This window comes from Thamnophis sirtalis, unplaced genomic scaffold (genome assembly GCF_051295495.1).
Source record: "Thamnophis sirtalis isolate CommonGarterSnake01/CBP01778 unplaced genomic scaffold, rThaSir2_p1.2 scaffold_3, whole genome shotgun sequence".
Classification (NCBI taxonomy): Eukaryota; Metazoa; Chordata; class Lepidosauria; order Squamata; family Natricidae; genus Thamnophis; species Thamnophis sirtalis.
The window spans coordinates 12,839,894-12,850,185 of record NW_028261383.1 but is presented as its reverse complement, the minus strand read 5'-3'; the positions used below and the strand labels follow the sequence as shown (position 1 = coordinate 12,850,185).

At 49.0% G+C, this 10,292-nt stretch overlaps 1 protein-coding gene across 1 annotated transcript; it reads right to left on the bottom strand.

Moving 5' to 3' along the window:
• Positions 1–1,715: 1,715 nt before the first annotated feature.
• PSMB8 (proteasome 20S subunit beta 8) lies at positions 1,716–9,397 on the bottom strand. Its single transcript, XM_087711331.1, has 6 exons — positions 9,194–9,397; positions 7,131–7,272; positions 5,058–5,169; positions 3,798–3,927; positions 2,447–2,651; positions 1,716–1,923 (listed from the first exon to the last, which is right to left on the bottom strand). The coding sequence occupies exons 1-6, from the start codon at positions 9,344–9,346 to the stop codon at positions 1,835–1,837; spliced, it is 831 nt and encodes a 276-aa protein (XP_087567457.1). The 5' UTR covers positions 9,347–9,397; the 3' UTR covers positions 1,716–1,834.
• Positions 9,398–10,292: the final 895 nt, after the last annotated feature.

Sequence of the window (10,292 nt, the reverse complement as noted above, 5' to 3'; positions counted from 1 at the left end):
TAGCCATGCCCAATTCCTGCAACCGTCCATCGTATGTTTTAGCCTCCAGTCCCCTAATCATTCTGGTTGCTCTTCTCTGCACTTTTTCTAGACTCAACGTCTTTTTATAGTGTGGTGACCAAAACTGGATGCAGTATTCTAAGTGTGGCAGAGGTGGGTTCCTACCAGTTCGCACCTATTCGGTAGAACCGGTTCGTCAAATCTACCGAACCGGTTAGAAGAGGTTCCACCAGTGGACTCGGACAGCAGGCAACACTTACAGAAGAGGTTCCCAAAAATTTTGAAACCCCCACCTGCAAGGATCTTGAAACTTGACAGCTTTAAGACTTGCATGCTTCAATGCCAGAGTTTCTGAATAGCTACTTGGACCGACCTAAGTACTAATTCATAATTTCATATCTGGTCACATGGGTGGCAAGCCACTACCACAAAGGAGGCCACACCCACAGAGTAGGTTCCAACAATTTTTGAAACCCACCACTGAAGTGTGGTCTTACTAAGGCTTTATAGAGTGGCATTAATAAAGCCTTATTAGAGGATTTAGAAGCGAGAACAAGAAGTGAGGAACAAATTATACACAATTAAAAATGCATCTTTGTAATCATGTTTCCTCAGGGAGCCACATTTATTTTTCCCCACAGAGAACGCTTGCTCTCTGCCTCTTGTTCTTTGATCACTTGCCAATCCACTCTTCCCCAGCTCTGCCTTCTATTTTTAAACATGGATTATTTTCAATTGCGGTTCAGTGTTTCCTCACTTGCTTGAACTCATCAGGCGTGACACTTGAGCAATTTGCCAGGGATATCCTTGCGGATAGAATCTGTGGAGGAAAACCCCTGTTTAACGCAGCTGGGAATGGGTGGGGGGGCTAGTAGGAATAAAAATCTGAGCTCCCTCTAAAGATTCAAAGCAGGAATTTCCAATAATACTGATTTTATTTTTCACTATCCAAGTGATGAATTCTTATTCAGACATCTGTAGGAAGAAAAATCCAATCTGGTTCCAAGCCGGGTGAAAAGTGCTGGGAATAAAATGGAGGCCGATTGGAAAGAAGGACTGTTTATTGATGAGCAGAACTGACACCAGCATGTAGTTCTGGAGCAGCTGACAAAATTGCTGAATGCGTGGATGGATCTTTATAGGTTTCTGTGAAGTTTGAGCTTTCTTGAGATTGTGCCATGAAGGAGCTTTTGTGTCTTTTGCTATTTCAATGGTGGTGGGTTAATCCTATTATGTCCTAGAGGTTCTGTCCTGTTCTTAGAATTTGGATGGGAGATGTAAATTCTTAATCACATCAATATGTTTTGTTTGTGAACAGATTGGCCCAGTGGTGGGATTCAAATAATTTAACAACCCGTTCTCTGCCCTAATGATTTCTTCCAACAACCGGTTCACCAAACTGCTCAGAAATTTAACAACCGGTTCTCCCAAAGTGGTGCGAACTGGCTGAATCCACCACTGGATTCGCCCAGAGTTCCTGAATGAATACAAAATATCCCAATACAAACTTCAGGCAGATGCTGGAGGTTGTTTTACTATGCAGGAAACTGGGGCTGCTTTCTGCCTTTAACAACATGTTTCTCCATTTCTCTTTTGGGGAAATATAATATTCTGCATCTTTTATTATTACCCAAAATGTTTCATTCTCTGGGCGGGGGAGGGCTTCCTACACATCCCAAAAACTTTTAAATTACAAATCAGAGCTGAAAGAAAAATGAGCTCAAATGTGGTTTATTGTTGCCCCGTGAAAAGAGTGGGGACGGTGCCCCATCCCGTTCTTCTTTGCCAGCCCTGAGTATCAGACGTTCTCCATGCTTGTGGTCATGTGCCCATCTCACTTCTTCTCCTCTGAATACTGGTGGAACAGGTCACTCACATCTGTCCGCCCGACCCTGATCCAGCCATCTTCCTTCATGTGATACACTGGAGGACACAGAAGTTGGTAGAAAGTCAGTAAGGAACACTGCAAAGTTAGCCTCTACACACATACACATACCCTCCAATGCTTGGGGACACAGGATGCCTAAAGAATCCAATGGGTGCTTGGGAAACGGTTGCAGGAACTGGATATGTCTAGTTTAATAGAAAGAAGGACTAGGGGAGACATGATAGCAGTGTTCCAATATCTCAGGGGTTGCCACAAAGAAGAGGGAGTCAAACTATTTTCCAAGGCACCTGAGGGCAGAACAAGAAGCAATGTGTGGAAACTAATCAAGGAGAGAAGCAACTTAGGAGAAATTTCCTGACAGTTAGAACAATTAATCAGTGGAACAGAAGTTGCCTCCAGAAGTTGTGAATGCCCCAACACTGGAAGTCTTTAAGAAGATGTTGGATAGCCATTTGTCTGAAACGGTATAGGGTTTCCTGCCTAGGCAGGGGGTTGGACTAGAAGACCTCCAAGGTCCCTTCCAACTCTGCTATTGTATTGTATTGTATTGAAACGTACTGTTTACTACTCCACCAGAGTAGGCATCACGATGGGTGGCATAGCAGATGGCCCTTCGGCCAAGGTCGTAGGCCTCCTCCACGCTGAGGTCAGGCCGATGGCCGCTGTCCAGGACTCCGTAGGCGTATGTGTTTCCGCTTCCCGTGGAAAAAAGGGGTCCTTTCAGCCGGGCTCCTGCATCATCAATGTAGTACAGACCAGGGCCCTGGAAAAGGGAGGGAATTGTGACTCTCTTCAGCTCTGCCTTCGGTTGCTTTCCCTGAGGGACTCTGTAGCCCAGCCCTGGCCACAGAGCAGCCCCTTCACTCCTTGTTCCAAGATGTGGTTGAGGGTTACATTCCAAACATGGGCAGAAGACAACCAGGTTTAACAGTAACCCACAGCAGTGCCTGGCCAAACTAGGCTGAACCTTGGTTGGGTCCGATTAGTTCTGGATGGGAGACCACTAAGAAATTTCCGGGCTAGACTGAGAAGGAAAAGTAAAAACAGAGCCAATTTGGCAAAGTGATGAAGGCACCAGGCTAGAAACCAGGAGGCTGGGAGTTCTAGTCCCGCTTTAGCTACGAAAGCCAGCTGGGAGACCTTGGGCCGGTCACACTCTCTGATCCCAACCCACCTCACAGGGCTGTTGTGGTGAGGGAAATAGGAGACGAAAGGAGTGTTAGGTATGTTTGCCACCTAACACCTAAGTTATTTATAAAAAATAATAAATGTGGGATAAAACATTCCCAAAAGAAAAAAAAACAGTCTAAAAAAAACCATTTCTATATTGCTGCCAAGACAAGACCTGGAGAGCCATCCTAACCTTCTAAAAAAATCCTGTAACTCTCCCCCCTCCTAAAACTGAAAAGGCTCACCCTTTGACTCTGGGGCTCATAAGGGGTGATCCTTTAGGCTGTGTGTGGACCCCACTTTTGGCAACTCTGGGGTATCAGATAGCCCCCAACCCTCTCTTCCGAATTGATGCCTAAAAACCCACCTGACTATTGATTTTTTTTGCTAGAATGCTTCAAAGAGTCTGCTTTCTCTTTCTCTCCCTTTCCTTTCCCTTTCTTTCCGCTCCCTTCCTCTCCCTTTCTCTTTCCTTCTTTCCCCCTCCCCTCCCCTTCCTTTCTCTTCCTTTCTCTTCCCTTCCTCTCCCCACCCTTCCCTCTTCTTTCTCTTTCCCTTCCCTTGCTTTCCTTCTCTTTTCTTTCTTTCCCCTCCCTCTCCCTTTCTCTTCCTTTCTCCCCTTCCTTCCCCCTTCCCTTCTCTTCCCTTCCTTTCTCTTCCCTTCCTCTGCCCTTCCCTTCCCCTCCTCCTGTCCCCTGGCTCATCTGTTCTCCCTCCTGCCCTCCCTGCCAGTCATTACCTTCTTGTCCCATCCGCACACCATGCTGCCGACCGAGAGTCCCATGCCCCGGTACTCGACCAGCATGTTGGCCAAGAGCTTGGAGGCAGCCGAGACGCTGATCCGTTCCTTGTTCCGAAGGAAGTAGAGTCTGCATTGGGAGGGCAGAAGGAAGGCAGGGTCAGAGGAAGAGGGTCTGTCTTCCTACCCCATGTCTCTCCCACCCCCAAGATATTTTCGTCTCTCCCCAGGTCTTCAGCCTCTGGCTTTACGCTGAGCCAAGGTTGCCCAAAGAAAGATCCAAAGCTTTGGTGAGATTTGTAGGGCCTCTCTGAACATTCCCATCAAATTGCCCTCTTTAATCTAATGGAAGGGAAAATATTAAAGGCAACTGCAATCCTCAGATCAAAGGAACTTAATTTAAATTAGATCTCCACATAGTCCTCGACTTACAACCACAACTGAACCCAAAATTTCAATTGCTCAGTGATACAGTTGTTAAGTTAATTTTGCCCCATTTTACGACCTTTCTTGCCACGGTTGTTAAGCAAATCACTGCAGTTGTTAAGTTAGTTGTTAAGTTAGTTTCCGTGAGTGGCGAAAAGGTTCACCATTACTGGTATAGGGTCTTCTGCTTGAGCAGGGGGTTGGACTAGATGACCCACAAGGTTCCTTCCATCTCTGTCTATTCCATTCCATTCTCATTCTTATTCGGAATAGAATAGAATAGAATAGAATAGAATAGAATAGAATAGACAGAGATGGAAGGGACCTTGTGGGTCATCTTCTGCCACAAACCTCCCAACGGCCGATAAGATCGCACAGGATGGGCTTTTTCCGGGTGCCGTCGACCAGACAATGCCGGCTGGCGACTCCTCGGGGGAGGGCCTTCTCTGTAGCTGCTCCGACCCTATGGAACGACCTACCCCCAGAGATCCTGACCCTTCCCACTCTCTCGGCCTTCCGAAAGGCTACTAAAACCTGGCTATTCCGGCAGGCCTGGGGCTGTTGACCTCATGAATGAGGTCCAGCCTCGCCTAGATTGAGTGCATGACGTGTTCTTTTTTTAATCTGTTTCTCTTCCCTATTTTTAAGCTTTATCTTTTTTAGAGTTTTATTCTGTAAGTCGCCCGGAGTCCTTTGGGATTGGGTGGCATATAAATTCATTAAATTTGAATTTGAATTTGAATTCATCTAGCCCAACCCCCTGCTCAAGCAAGAGACTCTACATCATTTCTCTGACCAGCTGCAGCCTATCAAGCACCAGCATCAGATCCCTACCTGCAGTATTTGGCCAGGAGACGCTCCCAATATTGGCAATCGGCCGCAGATCCAGACATGGTGCCCAGCAGGTAAGGGTTGATTTCAATCACCTTGTTGAACTGCAAAGTACCTGCGTAGGAGGCGGAAAGGAAGACAGGAAGAGCAGATTAGGCCCACTCAAGCGCTGCTGTTGGGCAGCTTGACAAGATAATTTACCCCACCACAAATCAGGAGGAACACAAGAGTTTTCTATAAAAAGGCATTTATCTGCTTTTGCCAACTGCATGTGGAGGAGTTAAGCGGCATCTGATGGAGTGACCTACAGTGGCACAAAGCCTTTTCATAATATTTGTTTGCCTGAAAAAAAACTCTACCAGGCTAAAAGTGCTTTTCTCAAAAGTTTTTCCTTGAAGATGTTTCGCTTCTCATCCAAGAAGCTTCTTCAGTTCTAACTAGATGGTGGAGGATTTCTTTCAGTCCTTCAGTTTTCCTTCAGGACTTCTTCTGTCCTTCCGTTCAGTTCTTCAGTCAGAGCAAATTTACTAAAAGGTTTACAAGCTTTGCAGCATCCTTCTGGCAACCAGCTCGTATTTATGACCCCTGGGTCAGGTGTGATTCCCTTTTGCGACCTTCTGACCAGCGAAGTCCACGGGGAAGCCTGATTCACTTAACAACCAGGTTACTAACTGATCAACCGCAGTGGCTCGCTTAACAACTGTGGCAAGAATATCTTATCGCTCAATAAAAACGTGAAATCGGAAACAACTGTGGCAAGAAAAGTCGTGTAATCACAAATGAGGAGCGTATTGCCTGCCATGTTCTATAGCAGAGTAATGGAATTGTAATAAGCATTGAGTAGTAAAGATTGTAACTGAGCTAATCAAATGTAAGCTACATAAAGATATGGGGGAGGGGAATGGAGGGGGAACTTGAAATATATATTTTAATGAAAAAAATAACTGAGATTATAAAAGCGAGAACTAAAAACTTGGGGCATGTAATGATGTATGCTATACAATATTATTATAAGAATAGCTGGAAATTGTAACCAGGCCCACATTTTGGCCAAAAAATAAGCCTGGGGCATGGGATAAAAATGTAATTGCTACAGTTGCAAGAAAAAGTATGTGAACCCCTTGAGATTACGCGGAGTTTTGCATGAATTGGTCATAAAATGTGCTGTGAACTTCATCTAAGTCACAACAATAGACAAACACAGCCTTTTTCCTCCCTGCATTGTGAATGTTTACATGTTATGTGCAATTAAACCATGGCAACATCTAATGTTTGTGTAGTATTATTTTCAGCAGACTGTGTTTGTCTATTGTTGTGACTTAGATGAAGTTCAGAGCACATTTTATGACCAATTCATGCAAAACTCCACGTAATCCCAAGGGGTTCACATACTTTTTCTTGCAACTGTATATATGTATACTTTGTTTTTAAAAGGAGGAGGATATATGAAATTTATTAATATGAAAGATGTTTATTGAAATGAAACTACTAATATCATCAACATTAAATGGAGCCTGCTCAGATGCTGAAATATACCATGCAAACGAGATGAAGAGAGTGGAAGAGAGAAGGGAGACAAGAGGGGTATTGAGAGGGGGTAGACAAGGAGGGAAAGAGGAGGAGAGAAAGAATGGAAAAGAGAGAGGAGAAGGAGAGAGGAAGGGGACATAGAGAAGAGAAGGATGATGGAGGGAAGAAAGGAGGTAGGGTGGAGGACAGAGGGAGAAACGGCAAGAAAGTGATGGGTAGGGTATAAATATGGTGTAATGGAAAGCAGAAAAGCAAATGTTAGTCTTTGGGGGTTGATGGTAAGAATATTGAATAATACAAATCTGTGTTGGTTATGATGTAAGGGTATACATGTCATTATTTGTATAAAAATGAAAAAAATAAAAAAAACTTATTTTTGTCGATCGGAAAGGTTGGCAGTTTGGTTCGAATCCCTAGTACAGGTCTCCTGCTTGAGCAGGGGGTTGGGCTAGATGACCTCCAAGGTCCCTTCCAACTCTGTTACTGTTACTGACTTGATTCCTCCACCCTATCCAGCCCTCTTCTTCAAACCACGGAATTGCTCACTGATGTAGCTGCCAGAGGAGGCCCGGGAATCAGTGGCCACGATGACTCCATGCTGGAAGGTGAAGGCCAGAGTGGTGGTGCCGTGGACCGGCTCGAACCGGGAGCCGCTGGCCTCCGAGAGGCTCTTCAGGACCTCGGTGGGCTGCAGGAGGGGGAGGGAAGGCGAGAAGGGTCCTGATCAGGGAGGCAGAGAACCCTCTGCTGCTCCATTCTGCCAGCGGGAAGAGCAGCTTCTTCTGGCACACACCCACAACCACACAGACCCACAACCTTGGCCCAAGTTCAGTCCTTGCATTCCAGTGGAAAAAGGGTGGGAGGCAGCCAAGCAAAGGCCTCCCCGGGGGCTCAGAATCGGGCCCAATCCCCCCCTTCCTTTTCCCCACCGTCATCCAGGCCCTAAAAGTTTTTTTGAGGGGGAGGGGATTTACTGCCCCAAGGAAGAAGGTCTCCCATTCTGGGCACCAGATCAAAATGGGAAGGGCGAAGGGGGGGGGAAGCTCTCTGTATTCGCTCAGAAGCACTTTGACGCATGTCTCAAAAGCTGTTCCTTAGGGGCACAGCGCCCTTCCTCCTCCTGCTGCCTGGCTGCACAATCACACAACCACACAGACACACAACCTCAGCCCAAACCTGAGCCACATTCCACCCTTCCTTTGCCTTCCAATAGGAAAAAGGCAGGAGGCAACTAAGCAAAGGCCTCCCCAGGGCTCAGAATCTGGCCCAAGCGCCCCCCCCCCCCCCGGCTTTCCCACCGTCATCCGGGTGCTAAAAGCTTGGGGGGGGGGGAGATTTACTGCCCTAAGGAGGTGCATGTCCCATTCGGGGCACCAGATCAAAATGGGAAGGGCGAGGGGGGAGGAAGCTCTCTGCATATGCTCAGATGCCCTTTGATGCATGTCTCAAAAGCTATTCCTTGGGTGCACAGCGCCCTCCCTCCCTCCTTCTTCTGCCCCGCCGCACAACCACAGACACACAACCACACAGACCCACAACCTTCTTTTGCCTTTCATGGGAAAAGGGAGGGAGGTCTGCCCCATCTCAGAAACGGGCCAAGCCCCCCCCCCCCATACACACACTTCTTTTTCCCTACAGTCATCCAGATGCTAAAAGGTTTTTTTGGGGTGGGGGGGAGGTAATTTACTGCCCCAAGGAGGTGCATGTCCTGTTTTGAGCACTAGATCAGAACTGGACGAGTTGGGAAGCCCTCTGCATAGGCTCAGATGCCCTTTGCCACACTTCTCAAAAGCCACTCTCTGGGTACACCTCCCTCCTCCCTTGTGCCTGGCCGCACAACCACACAAATCTCGGCTCTGCCTTTGCCTTCCTGTAGGAAAAGGGGGGGGGGGGCGGCCGAGCAAAATCCTTTCCGGGTCTTAGAATCGGGCCCCAAGTCCGCCCCTTCCTCCTTCGCCCCCCCCTACACACACACACACACACACACACACACACACACACACACACAAACGTCATCCGGTCGCTAAAAGTTGTTGGAGGGATTTTTTTCTCCAGACAAAACTGTTGCCCGGAGAAAGCGGATGTCCCATTCTGGGCATCAAGCCAAACAATGCGGGCAGGAGGCAAGCGAGGAGGGGAGCACTCCGCATATGCTCAGGTGCACTTTGCCCCACGTCCCAACAGCCATTCGGTGGGTGCGCCCTCTCTCTCGCCTTCTTCCGCCCGGCCGCACAACCACACAGACCCATAACCTTGGCCCAAACCTGAGCCAAGATCGACCCTTTCTTTGCCTTCCATGGGAAAAGGGCGAGAGGCGGCCCAGCAAAACCTTCTCCGGGACTCAAGATCGGGCCCGAGTCCCGTCCCGTCCCCCCCACTTCTCCCCATCGTTTAACGTTTTGGGGGGGATTTCCCTCCGGAGAAAACTGCTGCCCGAGAAGATTGACGCCCCATTCTGGGCACCGCGCCAAACAATCCGGCGAGAGGGGGGGGGGGGCTCTGCATATGCTCAGGTGCACTTTGCTCCACGCCTGACCCTCCACTCTTTGTCTGCGCCCTCCCTCCGTCCGTCTGTCCCTCCCTCTATCCGGCCCTTCCCGCGGCCCCACCTGCATCCCCGGGAGCACGGCCATCTGGGGCTCCCGCACCCCGAAAGCGTAGTGCGAGAGCCCTTCGCGGGGTCCGGCGGCGGCCGCCCCTCCCGCCAGAGGCGAGTCCCAGTCGCCGAAGCCAGACAGTCCGCAAACATCCAGCAGCGCCATTGCCTCCGCTTCCTCACCGGCGCGGCGAAAGCGAAAGCCGCACTTGTGGGGCTCCGCCTGTCCCTTCCTCGCCCCACGCGTGGGCCGGGCAAAGGCGCCCTTGGAGAGGCGCGGCTAAGGAGGGGAAGGACATCCCCCCCGTTCCTTAGAGGGACAGGGCTGCCCACGTCCACGAGCAGAAAGGAGACGTGGGGGGGGGAGGGACCTAAAGTAAGGGGTTCCGGGGGGGGGATGCTGAACCCCGCAACTGCTTGCATGCCCGCGCTTTGAATCCAGGCAGATCCTCACGTGTGGGGTTCTCGGGGTTCTCTGAGCTGACTTGTTTCCTTGCAGACGTTTCATGACCCAACTAGGTAACAACATCAGTGCTGATAAGGAGTGGGGTTTGCTCTCCGTTTATGTTCACATTATATTGTAGCTCGGAGTTGACATGAAAGGACCTTGGTCCTCTCTTGGCTTTCTTGTTTCCTTGCAGACGTTTCACTACCCAACTAGGTAACATTATCAGCGCTCATAAGGAGTGGGCTTTGCTCTCAAGTTTATATTCTGGTGTCTTGACTGTCTGTATGGATCCTCGCGTCTGTCCATTACTCCGTGTCGGGAGTCAGACCGCGTCTGGGAGGGGGATAGGCATGTGATCCTGCCCCGTCAGCGCACCATGGACTTCCTAGTCCGACCCATCTGGAAATGGCTGTTGTAGGCTTTACCCAGGCAACCTGAGTTTTGACTAGCTGATCTCCCGCATCTCCGCAAGCACAGCTTTGCTTGTGGCGGGAAAGAAGAAGGAAACGTAAGTCGTTCACACGAAGCACCACGAATAGAGCTGATAATTCGCAAATCCTCCATCACTTTAAAGCGGGGGCGATTATCTCGGGGTCTGAAGAGCGAGGGGGGGTCTCCAGTCTCCGCCACAAAAGAGGGGATCGATTGAGGGATCAATCAGAAT

Coding starts and splice junctions, on each gene's coding strand:
- PSMB8 (XM_087711331.1), bottom strand. CDS start 9,346: ATGGCGCTGCTGGATGTTTGCGGACTGTCTGGCTTCGGCGACTGGGAC. Junction 2,652..3,797: donor TGTGCGGATGGGACAAGAAG/GTAATGACTGGC, acceptor TCCCTTTTCCAG/GGCCCTGGTCTGTACTACAT. Junction 1,924..2,446: donor CTCTGGTGGAGTAGTAAACA/GTACGTTTCAAT, acceptor TGTGTCCTCCAG/TGTATCACATGAAGGAAGAT.